The sequence below is a fragment of the Pecten maximus genome, chromosome 11 (assembly GCF_902652985.1).
Source record: "Pecten maximus chromosome 11, xPecMax1.1, whole genome shotgun sequence".
Taxonomy (NCBI): domain Eukaryota; kingdom Metazoa; phylum Mollusca; class Bivalvia; order Pectinida; family Pectinidae; genus Pecten; species Pecten maximus.
In genome coordinates, this window is record NC_047025.1 from 8272897 (window position 1) to 8291925 (window position 19029).

At 37.4% G+C, this 19029-nt stretch overlaps 1 protein-coding gene across 1 annotated transcript in view; it reads left to right on the plus strand.

The window, feature by feature from the left end:
* LOC117338660 (pre-mRNA-splicing factor ATP-dependent RNA helicase PRP16-like) overlaps window positions 1-14803 on the plus strand; it is a 55763-nt gene extending 40960 nt beyond the window's left edge. Inside the window, exons 19-25 of the mRNA XM_033900030.1 lie at window positions 9487-9635; window positions 10192-10246; window positions 10788-10922; window positions 11827-11952; window positions 12288-12383; window positions 12948-13066; window positions 13794-14803. Of these exons, the coding sequence (XP_033755921.1) occupies window positions 9487-9635; window positions 10192-10246; window positions 10788-10922; window positions 11827-11952; window positions 12288-12383; window positions 12948-13066; window positions 13794-13878 (765 nt within the window). The 3' untranslated portion in view covers window positions 13879-14803. The remainder of the gene's footprint in view (window positions 1-9486; window positions 9636-10191; window positions 10247-10787; window positions 10923-11826; window positions 11953-12287; window positions 12384-12947; window positions 13067-13793) is intronic.
* The last annotated feature ends 4226 nt before the right edge of the window (window positions 14804-19029 follow it).

A 19029-nucleotide genomic window follows, 5' to 3' on the forward strand; every position in this document is an offset into this window, starting at 1 on the left:
CTTCTGCTCTGAAACTAAGTAATGGATATTGCTCATATTTGCCTGGTAACATCCCTATGGGGTGGGGATTCCAAATTGTACAAATAGTGGGGCTGACCCCCCAGGGGCCTGAGGGCGGGGTCAAAATTGGTCAATTTGTTTAAACAACTTCTTCTCTGAAACTAAGCAATGGATATTACTCACATTTGTATGGTAGCATGGTTATGGGGTAGGGATTCAAAATTGTACAAATGTTGGGGTTGAACCAGGCCGCCAGGGGGCTGAGGGGTTGGGCCAAAAGGGGTCAATTTGGCTGAATTGATTTAAACAACTTATTCTCTGAAACTTAGCAATGGTTTGACTGGTAGCATCCTATTGGGGTAGGGATTCAAAATAGTATAAAGGAAGGAGCTGACCCCCCAGGGGACAGATCTAGAGGGTAGGGTCAAATGGAATCAATTGGTCTAAACAAGTTCTTCTCTGAAACTAAGCAATGGATATCACTCACATTTGTGTGGTAGCATCCCTATGGGGTCGCGCCAAAAGTCAATTTCATTTCATGAATTAATGCACTTTGTGGCATTTTTAGCCCACCATCATCAGATGGTGGGCTATTCAAATCGCCCTGCGTCCGTGGTCCGTCGTCCGTCCGTCCGTCCCTCCGTCCGTCCGTCCCTCCGTCCGTCCGTCCGTCCGTCCGTAAACAATTCTTGTTATCGCTATTTCTCAGAAAGTGCTGAAGGGATCTTTCTCAAATTTCATATGTAGGTTCCCCTTGGTACCTAGTTATGCATATCGCATTTTGAGACCTATCGGAAAACAACATGGCCGACAGGCAGCCATCTTGGATTTTGACAATTGAAGTTTGTTATCGCTATTTCTCAGAAAGTACTGAAGGGATCTTTCTCAAATTTCAGATGTATGTTCCCCTTGGTGTCTAGTTATGCATATTGCATTTTGAGACCAATCTGAAAACAACATGGCCGACAGGCAGCCATCTTGGATTTTGACAATTGAAGTTTGTTATCGCTATTTCTCAGAAAGTACTGAAGGGATCTTTCTCAAATTTCATATGTAGGTTCCCCTTGGTGCCTAGTTATGCATATCGCATTTTGAGACCAATCGCAAAACAACATGGCCGACAGGCAGCCATCTTGGATTTTGACAATTGAAGTTTGTTATTGCTATTTCTCAGAATGTACTGAAGGGATCTTTCTCAAATTTCATATGTAGGTTCCCCTTGGTACCAAGTTATGCATATTGCATTTTGAGACCAATCAAAAAAACAACATGGCCGACAGGCAGCCATCTTGGATTTTGACAATTGAAGTTTGTTATCGCTATTTCTCAGAATGCACTGACGAGATCTTTCTCACATTTCATATGTAGCATCCCCTTGGTGCCTAGTTATGCATATTGCATTTTGGGACCAATCGGAAAACAACATGGCCGACAGGCAGCCATCTTGGATTTTGACAATTGAAATTTGTTATTGCTATTTCGCAGAAAGTACTGAAGGGATCTTTCTCAAATTTCATATGTAGGTTCCCCTTGGTACCAAGTTATGCATATTGCATTTTGAGACCAATCAAAAAAACAACATGGCCGACAGGCAGCCATCTTGGATTTTGACAATTGAAGTTTGTTATCGCTATTTCTCAGAATGCACTGACGAGATCTTTCTCACATTTCATATGTAGCATCCCCTTGGTGCCTAGTTATGCATATTGCATTTTGGGACCAATCGGAAAACAACATGGCCGACAGGCAGCCATCTTGGATTTTGACAATTGAAGTTTGTTATTGCTATTTCGCAGAAAGTACTGAAGGGATCTTTCTCAAATTTCATATGTAGGTTCCCCTTGGTACCAAGTTATGCATATTGCATTTTGAGACCAATCAAAAAAACAACATGGCCGACAGGCAGCCATTTTGGATTTTGACAATTGAAGTTTGTTATTGCTATTTCTCAGAATGCACTGACGAGATCTTTCTCACATTTCATATGTAGCATCCCCTTGGTGCCTAGTTATGCATATTGCATTTTGGGACCAATCGGAAAACAACATGGCCGACAGGCAGCCATCTTGGATTTTGACAATTGAAGTTTGTTATTGCTATTTCTCAGAAAGTACTGAAGGGATCTTTCTCAAATTTCATATGTAGGTTCCCCTTGGTACCAAGTTATGCATATTGCATTTTGAGACCAATCAAAAAAACAACATGGCCGACAGGCAGCCATCTTGGATTTTGACAATTGAAGTTTGTTATCGCTATTTCTCAGAATGCACTGACGGGATCTTTCTCACATTTCATATGTAGCATCCCCTTGGTGCCTAGTTATGCATATTGCATTTTGGGACCAATCGGAAAACAACATGGCCGACAGGCAGCCATCTTGGATTTTGACAATTGAAGTTTGTTATTGCTATTTCTCAGAAAGTACTGAAGGGATCTTTCTCAAATTTCATATGTAGGTTCCCCTTGGTACCAAGTTATGCATATTGCATTTTGAGACCAATCGGAAAACAACATGGCCGACAGGCAGCCATCTTGGATTTTGACAATTGAAGATTGTTATCGCTATTTCTCAGAATGTACTGAAGAGATCTTTCTCAAATTTCATATGTATGTTTCCCTTGGTGCCTAGTTATGCATATCGCATTTTGAGACCTATTGGAAAACAACATGGCCGACAGGCAGCCATCTTGGATTTTGACAATTGAAGTTTGTTATCGCTATTTCTCAGAATGTACTGAAGAGATCTTTCTCAAATTTCATATATAGGTTCCTCTTGGTGCCTAGTTATGCATATTGCATTTTTGAGACCAAACGGAAAATAACATGGCCGACAGGCAGCGATCTTGGATTTTGACAATTGAAGTTTGTTATCGCTATTTCTCAGAAAGTAATGAAGGGATCGTTCTCAAACTTCATATGTAGGTTTCCCTCGGTGCCTAGTTATGCATATTGCATTTTGAGACCAGTCAGAAAACAACCTGGCCGACAGGCAGCCATCTTGTATTTTGACAATTGAAGTTTGTTATCGCTATTTTACAGAAGGTACTGAAGGGATCTTTCTCAAATTTCATATGTAGGTTCCCCTTGGTCCCTGGTGTTGCATTTTGGGACCAATCCGAAAACAACATGGCCGACAGACGGCCATTATCGCTAAATCTTAAATTTTATATATAGGTTTCCCTTGTTTGAAAAGTACTAGAGGGCTGTTTCTGAAATTACACAGATTAGTAAGACTTAGAGGAAGGGAAAAGTAGAGAAAAGATCAATCTGACATGGAACCTATAAAGATCATTCAATGGTGGGCGCCAAGATCCCTCTGGGATCTCTTGTTAGTATTAAAATTAAACCAATGTACATGTACCCATATAAAATGCTTATGATATATATTGACAGCAATACCAGCGACAAATATACTCAAGCATCATTCTTGTTTCATATCTCATGAAACCAGGTAAGCGATACAGGCCCTCTGGGCCTCTTGTTTATAAATGTTTGCATAAAACATCATTAAGGCTGTCTAGGGCCAGAGATATTCAATATTTTGTTAAATAAAACTTGAAAAGTTTTAGGATTTTAGGGGTGGACTCAAGTATGGAAAACTGGGGTCAATAATACTGTAACCATGATCATTTCTACGGGGTTCAATTTCATGATTTTGTTAGGTAAAGTACATGTGATGGGGTTATTTCCACAATCAATATACCTTAACTTTCTTCTTCACATGTTCCATAAATACCACATGCATCATATAGTGTAGATATATAGCTACTGCTTTTCATAGCCACAATGAAAATCCATTCCATTCATACATGTATATTCAAATTAGGGTGATTTGGAATAAAAACATAAAGAACAGTGTCAATTTTAAATTTTTAGCTTTTAATAGCTATTTACGAAAAGATGCTTTTGATAGCTATTTACGAAAAGATGCGAACTAAATGGAACAACCAGGTGATCCCACCAATGCACCATGCCATTGTTTACCATGTCCTACTGCAGTTTATCATTTTTTTCTCTCTTTTCATTCAAAGCAAAAATACATCAAATAAAACAAAATGTAAAATTTGTGTTGTATTAGATTTATTTTACCTGAATAGATGGTAAAGAAAACTATTCATAGTGTTTTCATGGTCAAATGTTTGTTGTTTTCACTTCATATAAAGAAACAACACTCAGAATGTAAATATAAAACAATATGCTTAGGGGAAACTGTTGTAGCCAAATGACCTTTGTACATTTAGCATAAATCTCTCCCCTCATGTAAATTTCCAATTTTACAGGGGTATCACTTTGTTGAAAAACTAAAAGGCAGTCATTTCATGTGTAACTGAATAGATGTCAATCTATATTATGTGAACTGTGGAAAAGTTGTTGAATTTGATGAGTATTTAGGTCATAAAAAGTCTTGAGTGTCAATTGATCCTAATCTTCAAACATTAAAATGTAAATTACTACATGTTTAAACGTGCCTAAAGTAAACATATACTAGAAAAAGGTTCAAGCATATATGTGACTTTAGACTTAAAATATAAATGTAAAAGGTACCCTGGCCCTGTCACTAATCCGTCACAGCAGGACCTTAGAGTGTGTCCCGGTGTATATATGGCTGGGGTATATACTGAAGTATCTCCTCTAACACTGTGTCTATATATTGATGTTCTTTAACTTTAAGGTGGATGTGGATAGCAATAAGAGTTATGTGTATACAGTTGACAATTACAAAAAGACTGGTGTGCTTAATGAGATTGATATAACTTGGTTAGCCTGTTTTAACTAGGTTAGACTGTTTTAACTAGGTTAGCCTGCTTTAAGTCTGTTAGCCTGTTTTAACTAGGTTAGACCGTTTTAACTAGGTTAGCCTGTTTTAACTAGGTTAGACCGTTTTAACTAGGTTAGCCTGTTTTAACTTAAGGTTAGCCTATTTTAACTAGGTTAGCCTGTTTTAACTAGCTTTAAATCTGTTCTCCTGCTCTGTTTTAACTAGCTTCAAATCTGTTCTCCTGCTCTTCTGACCCAAAGGGTCAGGATGACCTATAGCCATCATGCTGTGTCCGTCATTGTCCGCCCGTTACACGTTTACTTTCAAAACGCTACTCCTTAATCCCATATTCGATTACTACTAAAATTAGTGTGAAAGATCATTGGGGCATAGGCGATAATATTTTAAATAAATATAAATATGAAGCTGGTCCGACCCCTGGGAACAGAGGGATGGGGTCCACAAAGGGGAAATTTACTTTAAAACCCAACTCCTTCTTAACCCTGAAGTGGATTACAACCAAATTTGGTTTGAAACACATCCTTGAGGGAGAGCAATCATATTTTATATAACTGAGGCTGATGTGACCCCTCGGGTCAGAAGGGCTGGGCAACAAAAAGGAAATTTTAGTGAATCTTTTGTTTAAAAAAAACTACTCTTTCTTAACTCTTGGGTGGATTACATCCAAATTTGGTGTGAAACAGCATTAGGGGAGGCCAATCATATTTTACATAACTGAGGCTGGTATGACACCTGGGGCCACTGGGATGGGGCTCCAACAGAACTTTGCTGAAATTTTGCTTTAAAACTCTACTCCTCCTAATCTTCATGAAACATCAGTGGGAGGTGACAATCAAATTTATATTTATAAATGAGTCAGGTCTGACCCCTTGGGGCAGAGAGACATGGTCAGTAAAGGGAAATAGACAGTTTTAACTAGAATTGCCTGTTTTAACTTGGTTAGCCTGCTTACTATTACCATGATTTAATTCTTTTAGTCTGTTTTAACTAGGTTAGCCTGCTTTAATTAGGTTAGTATGCTTACTATTACCCTGCTTTAATTCTTTTAGTCTGTTTTAACTAGGTTAGCCTGCTTTAACTAGGTTAGCCTGCTTTAATTAGGTTAGCCTGCTTTAACTAGGTTAGCCTGCTTTAATTAGGTTAGCCTGCTTTAACTAGGTAAGCCTGCTTTAATTAGGTTAGCCTGCTTTAACTAGGTTAGCCTGCTTTAAGTTAGCCTTGTCCAAGGTATTATCTGTATGTTTAGGTTAATCAGACTGTTTGTTCCTTGGTGATCATTATGGCTAGTTTAGTCAAGTTAATCCTATCCAGATATTGACATAGTATGGTACACTAAAATTTCACCACTGACAAGTTGTATTCTTTAATTACCAACGGGTCAAGTGGTTTAATGATGATACAGACGGTTATCCTAGTACCCAAATGTTACTACTCATAAGTCTCTCTCCGAGGACACCATTACACTGTAAACTTGTGTATTGGAGTATATAGTCAAGTGTCTATCTTTCTGTGTCTTAAGATGCAGAACAACAGAATACTGACATGTATATATAATCAAAATTCTTAATCACATTCCTTTGAAAAATACAAAATAATCTGACCAGGTATTCGGGAAGGGTAAGTGTCTTCTGGTTCATTGATGACACCCGCCATTTAAATCTTAGGTAAAATCCAGGTTTTATATTGTCACCTTCTCAAAAATTGAACCAGGGTAGTGATCAACAACAGAACCACCAGACAATATATACATTTGGTATGCTGCAAAAGAAAATCAAAAGCAATTGTGCTTTTCTATATTCCAGTTCTCCACATGTTATATAAGGTCACATACTGTAATATAAGGTCACGTACTGGTAATATAAAGTCACACACAGGTAATATAAGGTCACGTACTGGTAATATAAGGTCACATACTGGTAATATAAGGTCACACACAGGTAGTATAAGGTCACATGTAGGTAGTATAAGGTCACACAAAGGTAGTATAATCAGGTTACACGCAGGTGATATAAGGTCACACACAGGTAATATATCCAGGTTACATGCAGGTAGTATAAGGTCACATGTAGGTAATATAAAGTGAGGTGCAGAGAGCATTAACTCCCACAGTAATAGCTGAATCTATATGTTTCGTCTGTAACACAACAGACAACTTTTATGCAAAAATACCAGCATTACTTCAACAATTGTTTTGTTAAATAAAAAATATCATTGTGGTTAATTGATATTCATTAGTTTTCATTTAAAATAGATTTTGCAGTATGACACATTTGTTATGGAGGTTTGAAGCAGGAGATATGTTCTCATTACCCGTCTGGATTTTGTACTTCCACCACCTTCTGAACTTTGATACCAGAGAAAGTCAGGTGGTTCATTTATAAACTGTTGTTCTGGCTTGTTTAATTAAAGCCTTAAGATTATAATATTAAATTGATCTGTTCACGCTCTTTATTTTACCTGAGTTTTTATACCTCATTGCTGATATTATTTGCATATAAAGTGGATTTGCTGAAAACCCTCATCTAAAATATACACTATGTTACCGTATTTATCTATCAGCCCTAGGCCTGGTGATTAAATGATAATGCCTTTAAGGAAAGTAGATGTGAGCTTGAATGATTTAGGAAAATAAAATGTTTTGATGTCTTTTCATATCACCCTAATTTACTGATGAAAGTGAAAGTTGTTGGGACAGTTCAACTTGCAATTTCTTACTAAAAGTGTTGAACTGCGGTCAGTCAAAATGTTTAAAATACTTTGAGTGAAAGTCTTAATGAATGAAAAGCATTCTCTAATTGGTCGGGAAGTGATATGAACAGACATAACTTATTAACTTACGTGAGTTTTAATGTTACATAAAAGTTTGTGAGCTGTCCTGAAGGCAAAGTAAGTGTATGTTATTTATTAATACAGTAGTCCCCCGGTATACCGCCCCCCGTTTCAAATGCCACCCCGCATACCACCACAATTTTGTTAGGAACGGATTTCCCTGCTATATAAAACCCCGTTAATATCGCCATCCCCCGCATATCGCCATCCGCCAACTAATTTCAAATACCAAACTGCCATATCCCCCGAAATTATCGCCATTGTTTTTGCTGTCACTCACGTGTCCGTCGAGTCGTCAGTCATGCGTGTATAATCCACACATACAGGTGTACACAGGTAAGTTTCCTCGAGTACAAAGTAAATACTACTCACCTGAAATATTTGAATGTGTTTTGTGGTTGTTTGTCCAGTTTGCTTTTCATTATTGAAATGGACACACCAAAGAAAACACGCACCCTACTCAGCTTGGAACAGAAACGAGATATCAGAGAATATGCCGGGACTCATCCAAAATGTTCTCAACAAGAGATTCTTAAGGAAAAGGCCCGTCGATTCGGCGATGAACTTGGAATAACTGACTTCCAATATTCAAACGGGTGGCTAAATCGCCATGAAATCACATAACATGTTATTTCCGGAGAGAGCGCAGGTGTTGACACCAATTTGATTAAAGATGGCAGACAAAGGGCGATAACCGCTATGGAAAGTTATGACTTGAAAGATGTGTTCAATGTCGACGAGACCGGATTATTTTACCGCATGCTTCCCGATCGTTCACTGGCAAATTATTAAATGACTTGAAGACCAAAATTATCCCAAAATTATCCCAAAAAAGCAACCCACTTTGGACCTTTTTTTAAAATTGAAATGAATTTGTAAATAGATCTATTAACATGACGTTACGTTTGTGTTACTTGACTAGACTCTAGCAACGTTATAATTATACTTATAATGTATTGCCATCCTACTGAAACCCTGTTGTACCGCCACCCCCGTTATACCGCCAAAATCGGCATTGGACAAAAGGTGGCGGTTTAACGGGGGACTACTGTATATAAAATGTTTTTGACAATCTGATTTTTAACTCCTCCTGCTCCTCCTCCTCCTCCTCTAGTTGGTCAAAATTTGTGTATCCTAAAAATTTCGGCAAGGTTGAATAAATCAATACAACAGTACTCACAGCAAACTTAATTAATTAGAGGTCCTCTTTAAAATTAGAACTGTTTATCATTGTCGTACGTACAGATGAGCTGTGGTAGCTAAGCTGGTTGATCATCAAAATTTTCATAATTATTAATTTGATTGAACGCAATGTATTTCACAATAATTTTGAAACGAGATACAAACTGATATTTGTGTGAACTGGAGGTCTTAACGAGGGAGGGAGTACCTAGGGAATATCCAGAAAGTCAGGCAGGTGACTGTGTCTCTTCACATTTGATTTGGGTAGTGAAAAGCAAGTACTATGTCACCAGACCAATGGTATTGGAGAAATAGACCTCTTGTGAAGATACAAGGTGTGTGGTTCTTAACCTGAACAGTTTTACCTTTCTCAGAGACCCTAGGTCACTGGGACTTATAGTCCTGTGCTGTTATGATTAATGTCCTTCAGCCTCAACTGCCCCAGATAGCATTCAACGTATACCTCCAAGTATGGTGTTCAGTGGAGTAGCCACCAGCTACTACATTGGAGACCCTGCCTCAAAATGACTAGACAGTTCGAGGGACATTACACCTATCCAATAAAGCACTTTATTTATGCATTATTTTTCAAAAAATATTGTACAGCATTATTTGATGAAGTATATTATGCAGCATTATTTTACGACGTCTATTGTACAGAAATATTTGATGAAGTATTCTGAATATTGTTACAGATCATCGTGTCCATGTTATCAGTTCCTGCAATATTCTACCGCCCCAAAGGCCGAGAAGAGGACTCGGATGCTGCTAGGGAGAAGTTCCAGGTCCCGGAGTCTGACCATCTCACTTTCCTCAATGTTTATGAACAGTGGAAACGAAATGCGTAAGGGAAAATAACAAATAAACAATTTGAATATAAAACCACTTAAAACATTAAATGAGCTTAATTACTGTATGTAGTTGGTTAATATTCACAGTCATAAGAGTTTAAGTGAATTTGGGCTATCCAGACTTTTCCCTCTGATACCACATCTTCTGATAGAAACCCAAATGAATGACAGAATTGTTATATTATATATAATATCCATTGACTGTACATGTGTATATATATATATTGAGTGCATAATCATTGAAAGTTACAATTCGAAGCCCTCAGTCACAATCTCCTCTTTTCCACTATGCCTAGTACATATTATATGTACTATTATAAGGTACATGTATATCTACCTGAAATCTGTGGGAGGTGTGAAGTTCAGAGGACACTTGGACTATGTGCCACATATCTAACCATCTATCTAGGTACCTGAATAAGAAGTCCATGGTTATGGTTAACTTTTAATCAATTCACATTTTTTGGTCATCAGTCTAAAAACAAATATTTAAGTAATTTATCAAGAGTGACGATAAAAGTGGTTTCAGATTTCTTGTTTCTTTTCCAGATATTCAGCCAGCTGGTGTAATGAGCACTTCATCCATATCAAAGCCATGAGAAAGGTGTGTAGTAAATAATCCCTGTTGAAGTAAAAAGCTATCAGCAAACTTTGACCCATTTTCAAGGTCATAGGTCAAAGTTAATGATCATCTTCTGCAGCTCCATTGTGCAGAAAGTCTCGACAGGTTCATTACTCATGTTTAAAAAAATATTTATTTGACAGAAATACAAAAAAATTGTAACTCCATATATGTGAGATATACAGGGATTAGGTTATAGAGGAAGCCTTTAAATATCTATGCACAATATTCCCTTGGAAATTCTAAGGTGTAGGTACATTTATATATGTAAAATTGACTTAAAGCTTGTTTGATGTCTCTCCTTAAAATGATTGTAAATTTGGTGCCTCAGTGGCAACATTTGTTCCTTTGGCAGAGGTTAATATTGTAACTCATTCAAAGTACTGCAAAGAATCTTCAACGTCATTTTCAGAAGGTCAAATTTCTAATAAATGCAAAATGTAATATAAAGTCACTAAGTTGTTTAACTGTTAAATATATCTTAATTGGTGAATTGGTCATAAATGTACAACTTTATTTCTAGGTACGTGAGGTACGTCAGCAGTTGAAGGAGATCATGGACCAGCAGAAAATGGAGCTTATCTCAACCGGCAATGAATGGGACATCGTGAGGAAGTGTATATGTTCCTCCTACTTCCATCAGGCTGCCCGCCTCAAGGTTAGCTAACAATAACGAGGAGTAATTATCACTTTGTGAATCGGTTCTTACACGAGTCCATCGGTCAATCTGTAGAACAAAAGCTAGATTTTTCATAACAGATTAAGTTGATATCCTCAACGTTGTATCATAACATAGATTTATATATACCGTACACCTGATTAGATTTTAGTGGTCATTTTGTGACTAAAGGGTTATTGAAGGTCATGCTTGACCATTTTTGTAATAAGATAATTTGTGTACAAGATATTGCATCAAGTTTATCCTGATTAAATTGTGGTGGTTATCTGTCATGGTTAAATGGTCAAAGGTCACATATTTTACCACTTTGGAAAAATCTGTACAAGTAATGAATGATAGACAATTACTCCCAATTTGCACTATTTCTTCATGAGGGTGGTTAGCCGCCTATCACATTGTTAGCTCACCTGCCTGTTACCGGTCGTCTGTCATCTGTCCCTGTCAATCAACTTTTCATAAAAATAGTCATGAGCAACGTAATGGATTTTGGCCAAATTTGGTCTGAAGCATCCTTGGGTGAAGGGGAACCAATTTTGTATAATCTGTGGATCTGGCCCCTAAGGGGCCCGACAGGCGGAGCCCAATAGGGGAAATAAAGGTTGTATCTGTGAGTCGCCCCTTACACGGCTTCAATCTCAGATCATCATACAAATGTGTTCCGACTTGCTATAAGCCCAGAAACATAGACAATGACTCAAAGTAATGAGTGGACCTTTTGCAGTAAAATGAAATGCCATTTGTTCGTATTTTAACTTAGATAAAGCTGGCCTTATTGCCAGAGAGACATGATCATAAGAGGTATTTTTTTTTTTTTTTTTTTACTTTATGATATTTTTCGCTGTAATGTCCTACTCGAGAATGAACAAGATGGATGTTTTTACAGGGTATAGGAGAGTATGTAAATGTGAGAACAGGAATGCCGTGCCACCTCCATCCGACCAGTGCCCTGTTTGGGATGGGGTACACTCCAGACTATATTGTGTATCACGAACTCGTCATGACCTCCAAGGTAAGTTCAACTGAGTCTTAATTGATAAACAATGTATAATATCTTTATAATTATTCCTGAAGATTTCAGGTCATGAATATAAATCATAAACTGTCTGGAAAGGGAAAGCGTTTCCAAAATCTCATTGTTTGAATTCAATAGAAATAAAAAATTTAGTAACAAGATTTCAGGTCATGAATATAAATCATAAACTGTCTGGCAAAGGAAAGCATTTCCCAAAATCTCATTGTTTGAATTCAACAGGAAAACAAAATTTAGTAATTCATTTAAAGTATTGAAATATTCTGACAGGACGATTCCCTATGATAATAAAACCTATTGTTTGTTTGATACAGGAGTACATGCAGTGTGTAACGTCTGTGGATGGCCAGTGGTTAGCCGAGCTTGGACCCATGTTCTATAGCATCAAAGATCCATCAAAAACCAGACATGTATATCAACTCAAACATTTTTACCCTTCCTTTAACTGGCCTCGGATATTACTACTGTTCTAACAAGATATATCAACTCAAACATTTTTACCCTTCCGTTAACTGGCCTCGGATATTACTACTGTTCTAACACGATATATCAACTCAAACAATTTTACCCTTCCGTTAACTATCCTCGGATATTACTTATGTTCTAACACAAGCCTATCTTAATAATAATAATCGATTAATAATTTGAATGTCTGTATATCACAGCAATATAGAGGTCCCAGAGTGGTTTCCAAATTATTATAGTGGCTATTGGGCCATTAGCATCAAGCCAATGTCTTTATCAACCAACATCCTGGGGAGCTGCCATTTCAGAGCTAACAGCTTACACACATCATTTCCTTCAAATTATTGAATTGGTTTAATTACTGAGTATAACATTGACATTCATTTAAGATTAACTTAATATGCATCTGTGCTTTTAAAAGAAAAAAATAATTTTGAGAAATCATCTGAGGTGCTGTATAAGAAAAGGAAGAAAGAAGCACAGTGAATCATACATTAATATCTTCACAGGAAAGGAAGAAGGTGGCAGTAGAAGAAATGAATGCTATGGAGGAGGAAATGAGACGTGCAGAGGAATTGATCCGTGCTCGAAAGGAACACCAAGACGCAAAAAACCTCACTGGCAAAGGGTAAGATGGATTTAAATATCAACTGAAATATTTTCAATTTTGAAGATAAGATTCAGCATCAGTCTGATAGCAGATGTCACTGTCTTTCTCCAAATTTTAAGGAATTACGCCAAGGATATACTGTCCCCCTGTGTCATAATAATCATTTTAAGTTAATTCTCCAATGATCTTCATATAGGTTTGGTAACAGTGTTATTAGGCCCCTTTTAAGTCTGTTAAGTGTTAATAGCCACATGGGGCCTCAGTGTCAGAGTGGTAAAGGTATCCCGACACTTTATCACTAACCCTACACCTCTGGGTTGCGAGTTCGAAACCTATATGGGGGCAATTGCCAGGTACTGACCATAGGCCTGTGGGTTTTTTTTTCGGGTACTCTGGCTTTCCTCCACCTCCAAAACCTGGCCCGTCCTTAAATGACCCTGGCTGTTAATAGGACGTTAAACAACATAAACCAAATAATAGCCTCCTTTTTTTATCCATTGGTCGTTCTGTCACTCACAGATTAATGTATTGACAACTTTAGGATCCTGATGTTTCACATTATAAGGTCTTTTGTGAATCAAACATCATTCATGTGCAGTGAAATTATGTTTCTCCAGTTTTTGATGTCCATTTTGAACTTTTGATCTAATTTTGGATTTAGCTTCAATTCTATCAAAGCAGGAGTATACATGGTTCACCAAAAATTGTATAGTTTGTAATATAAGATATTTTCTGTTGTTTATAGAAACAACATCGCCACGCCTGGCCTGAGAGACCCCGCCACGCCTGCCTATACACCTCGACGGACTCCCGCCAAGTTTGGCATTTGATCTACACATATCCAAACCTGTGTTTCATTGAAAATATCATCTAGGAATACGATTGGAGGATAGACTGTACATATGTGCAATTAACAACTGACCACAACCCATAACACATTGTGTATCGACTGTTTACGCTTGTGTATAAATAATGATGAGGTCTGTTTGCATGCAAATTTATGCAAAAAGGGTGATTGCGCATGGTCAAAAACAAGAAAATGTGTCCTTTTAATGATCAGTCTTAGAATATAAGCTTACTTCAAAAGGTCGTGTAATTTGGTTTTGATTCACCAGGGGACTACATATCTGTGATTATGACAGCTATCGTTCAAATAAGAAATAAAAATTCAACCAGTGTTATTTTTAAGAAAATTGTGTTCTCTGGAAACCTGTGAATGTTGGCAGGTCAGGCCGCTAAAGCAGAGCAACCATTCATTACTTCATTCCCTCTACTACCACTGTGATGTAGAGACTGCTGTCTCATTTCAATTTACAGACATCTACAGGGTTCATGTTATCGAAATTATCATTAATTTTAGATAAAACATTCAAGATACATCTAGACATAATAACTTTCATCATTTGTGAGCCTGTGGAGAGAAGTATTGGCTGGTCCAATTGAGGTCAGAATTAATCCACAGGAACATGTCGTCCTGATTTTATATAAACATATAACTTTTAGATTATTTACATTCGGTAGACATTTTTCTTATTCATGGAAAATAATTGTGTTTAGTTTTTATTAACCCTTTCAACCCTAAGAAACATTAGTGGACTCTGCCATTCATTCATAATATGAAGTCTAATATGGTCAGTAGGGGTGAAAGGGTTAAGTCTCGCACTATAAAATTCAATGTATGTCTATAATAATGTTGCGTCAGTGTGACTCAAAACAGGTGGAGAGGGAGAATAAACAATAAAAGTCGATTTTTAACTTATTGTGTTATGGTTGTATTTGATTACATGTATATGGACTCACAATGAATATGTCCACTTAGATAGCATTAGACCATGTTTGGACTCCTTGGTTGATTTCTGATTGACTTTTGGTGATGATGATAAGTCACTGTTTTGTTCATGCAAATATTGTTGCTCCACCAAATAGGTAATTTATTTTGTAATGGAAATTCGAAAAATAAACCACAGATGAAGATATAAACGATTTTCTTTGTTATTTTGAATGTAAGTTTGAGGACGGAAATGGACTGTATTTCGAAAATCGATATTTCACAGTATTAATTTATGTGCAACATGGCCTTGTAAACATGTTGCTGTAAACAGGCGCACAAATTTATATATGTATGTATATATTAATTCAAATATGCATGTACATGTATATTGATAATTCACTCTATAACTCTATGGACATCTATTTTCGCGCTATCTTTAATAACCAAATATTACCAAATTTAAAACTATACAGTATTTAAAATTCATACATGTAGGGGCCTGTTCATTTATGCGTACACATCGGTTCGTCAGTTTTTAAGTGTAATATTTCAAACACATATATCTTGACAGACCTGCAAATGTTAATACATACCTTGGAAGTCTTTGTCAAGGCTCGTCTGAAAACAATATAAAATCACCAGGTCCGTCTTTATTTCATAAACGAACAACACCAGTCCAATTGGTCCAACCGTCTGGACCCAAAAACGAAAACGGCCTAGGTTTCTAATGATCGGTATTTAAATCTTTGATGTCAAAATTTTTACTGCAGTTTTCGATATTGAAAAATGTTCTTGATCATATGTAGTGTGGTACCTTATTTCATCCATCATATGGTAACAAAATCAAAAAAAACATCCTCCTCCCAGTTGGTGTAAGATGCCTTGCTTGAATATATTATTAAGGTCACAATGAAAGATGGTATTCACATTGTCTCCCATATAAGGACATACATATCTATCTCTACATTTAAATCAGTGCTGCAATCTATCAAAACTAGTGTGTAGATAATGTAAAAATATCATTACAAAGCTATATATAGTAAAGTATGTAGATAATGAAGTCTAAGAATTCCAAACATTGACATGATGTTCAATACAAGAATCCAATGAAACTCTGGAATATCTGTTTGTCAATACTATAAATCTGTAATACTCACCAGAAATCCTATTCCACTCACCACACCACGCCAGGCCAACGTATATATAGTCTGATCAGAATGCATATTGATTATAGACGAGTCGATAATCATATAGGGAATCAAGGTGCATTGCATACTTGTATATGCAACAGTTTAAAATGATGTACAAGGCCCTGAGGCCGTTCGCATTGACGAATTAGCCGTACGCGTGTTCGCTAATTGGTTATGTTACACAGTTGATGGTGACAGTATTTTTGCGATTGTTTCATGTGTGTATTTTGTTGCGATCATATTTTTTTTTTTTTTTTTTCTACATTTGATTTTTTTTTTCAATTCTACTCTTTCGTCGTCGTTCTTGCGGGCAACTTGGATATTTAACTATATATGACATATCGTACAACGTTCAACGAGATACCCCAACGACCGTTTTAAAAATTTTGATAATCAAAATAAAATAAATCAAGACCAGGTTCTAAGCTTAATTGTATTGTATGTTTTGTGTAAGGCTGTTCGCCGTTGGTCGCCTCAGATAGCTTGCATATTGAGAATAATTTGAATACAATTTGCAATATCGCACCTAGAACGAATATTCATACCCTGCCTACACTGCTCTCCGACGACCATCTGTCAGAAATTGTCCGTCCGTCGTCCAGAGCTACGTTATCGCAGCTACACAGACTAGCTGCGATAACGTAGCTCTGGACGACGGACGGACAATTTCTGACAGATGGTCGTCGGAGAGCAGTGTAGGCAGGGTATGAATATCCGTTCTACGTACAGACTATTTTGCGGCCAAGTTACTCCACGGGAGTTATGTACTCTGACCTACCTATGCACTAATAGGATCGCCTACTTTGATTATTTCACGAAAAGGTCAACGCGACAGGTAAATCTAGTCAGACTGATATATCCGATCCCTGGAACAGACTAACTACACTCTCAATACTGATATTACACTCGCCAATATTTAACTCACCTGGTAATATTAGTGTATATTGTGCTTCCGTCGGGGCGGTACTCCCATGACCCAGTCTCATATCTTCTCTATGTTAAACAGGTTTTCCATATATGTATATCAGACATGGACTTCACATTTGAACTGTTCCAGTGGACGTAATTCACACCGACCTTTCATTTTTCATCGTTGCTGATATATCTAAGTTAAGGAACGTTGGTGACTCTGGAGCCTGGAATGGTTTTACTTAGACCCCGTTACATTTAAAAGGTTATTTTCATAAGCCTTGTTAATCTTTTCATTAAACGTTGACTTTTGGGAAATTTTCTTATACGTAAAGTTACGCCACTGAGTGCAAAGTTTCTATATATGACCGATACGAAACTGTCAATTCTTGGTCATTTGATTCTCCTGGGTTTGCTGTTTCTAGTTTGGATACACAGCCGTTTTGATGGTCATACATATTTTCATTAGAATCTGTTAAAAAAACCTATTCCGAAAGTTTTTTGAACAAAATACAGACATTTGAAGGTACGATTTCCTAGGTCTATTACAGTTCTTCAGATTTCTGCCCTTGATCCGTGGTATGAGGTGCATTTCAGATTATTGATCATACTTTTGTTTCCTCTGACTGAAGTAAAGTTACTTTATTCTTCTGTGAAATCCTTGTATGTGATAGTATTTCAGGGTATCTCGGTACAAATGGGTTAATATATATGTAGGCCATGAACTGTTGTCCAGCTAGCCACTTTATTCTTCTGTGAAATCCTTATATGTGACAGTATTTCAGGGTATCTCAGTACAAATGGGTTAATATATATGTAGGTCAGGAACTGTTGTCCACCTAGCCACTGAGGTCGTGAATGGTTGAATGAAACCTGATGGGATCTCGACCAAAGTTCCCGAATACTGTGATAACTATTATCCAAGTCCAGTTTGCGGAGTTTCACGGATGGGCGCTGTCCAAGTATTGGGTAATTGATCCTAGGAGATGAGCCGCGTTACCAAATAATAGCCAGAAACTTCAATGCAGAAACGTAAATTACAGTATAATGAGAATGGAAGGTGGGCGACTAGAAAAGAAATCAGCGATATAACCGTGAAACGGTTGTTGAAAACCGTGAGTGAAAATGAAGAGTAGTTAATTTACTTACAACCCGTAAGTAGTCCTTTACCCTATACAAAATGTGTTTCTGATTCAAAACATATCACCACCTTTCAAAAGTAATTGCGAGATATACATAGCAGAACTAAAATGAATTGAACTGCCTTAACACTGTTTCGTCATTGTAGGACTCGTCAGTGATGTAAGAGAGGCGATCAAAATCGCGAAACAGGCCAAAAGAGACGCAACATCTAGATGGGTAGGTAAAACGACCCATAATTCAATACGTGTGTTATGATTACGTCTTGTACATACTGTATTGTTTTATGTGTTGAGGAGAGCATCTCGTAGCCCTAGGGTTGTTTGTGATCCTCATTAAATAAATAAAGAATTAGAACAAGTACATGTGTGAATTGTGACCCCCGTGGTGGTGGTTGACAAAGGTCACAAAGACGAAGACCTCTTTAGCTCTTGCGAACTCTTGACGGTACAATAAGAAGATAAAGACGAAACGTGTTCTCTCCCCTTCTGACCTGGCCTACAGCTCTTGTTCCCAAAGTGGTAAATTTGAACTTCACTAACTTCTAGCCTAGCACGTCTACATAGATTGTAAAAATTTCCTACCAGGGCCCAAGTGTTTTATCAGTCAAACAATCTAATTAAAATCTAGATGGTCATTCTCACTACGTTACATGGACATCTAACAACATCCCATAAGGGGGTCACGTCAGGGTGACCTTACATTTAAAAGGTTATTAGTCCCCCACCGGAATCCGGGGGGGGACTATAGGTTTGCGTTGTGTCCGTCCGTCTGTCCGTCTGTCCGGCCGTCCGTCTGTCCGTCCGTCCTTCCGCACACTATTTGTCCGGGCTCTATCTCCCATACTATAAGACACTGGAACTTCATACTTAGTGTGTGGGTTCCCTGTGGGAAGGCGGTGTGTCGCATACAAAAACCGGGTCACTGTGACCTATATTTTGACCTCTGACCTACATTAAAGAAAAAGCTTG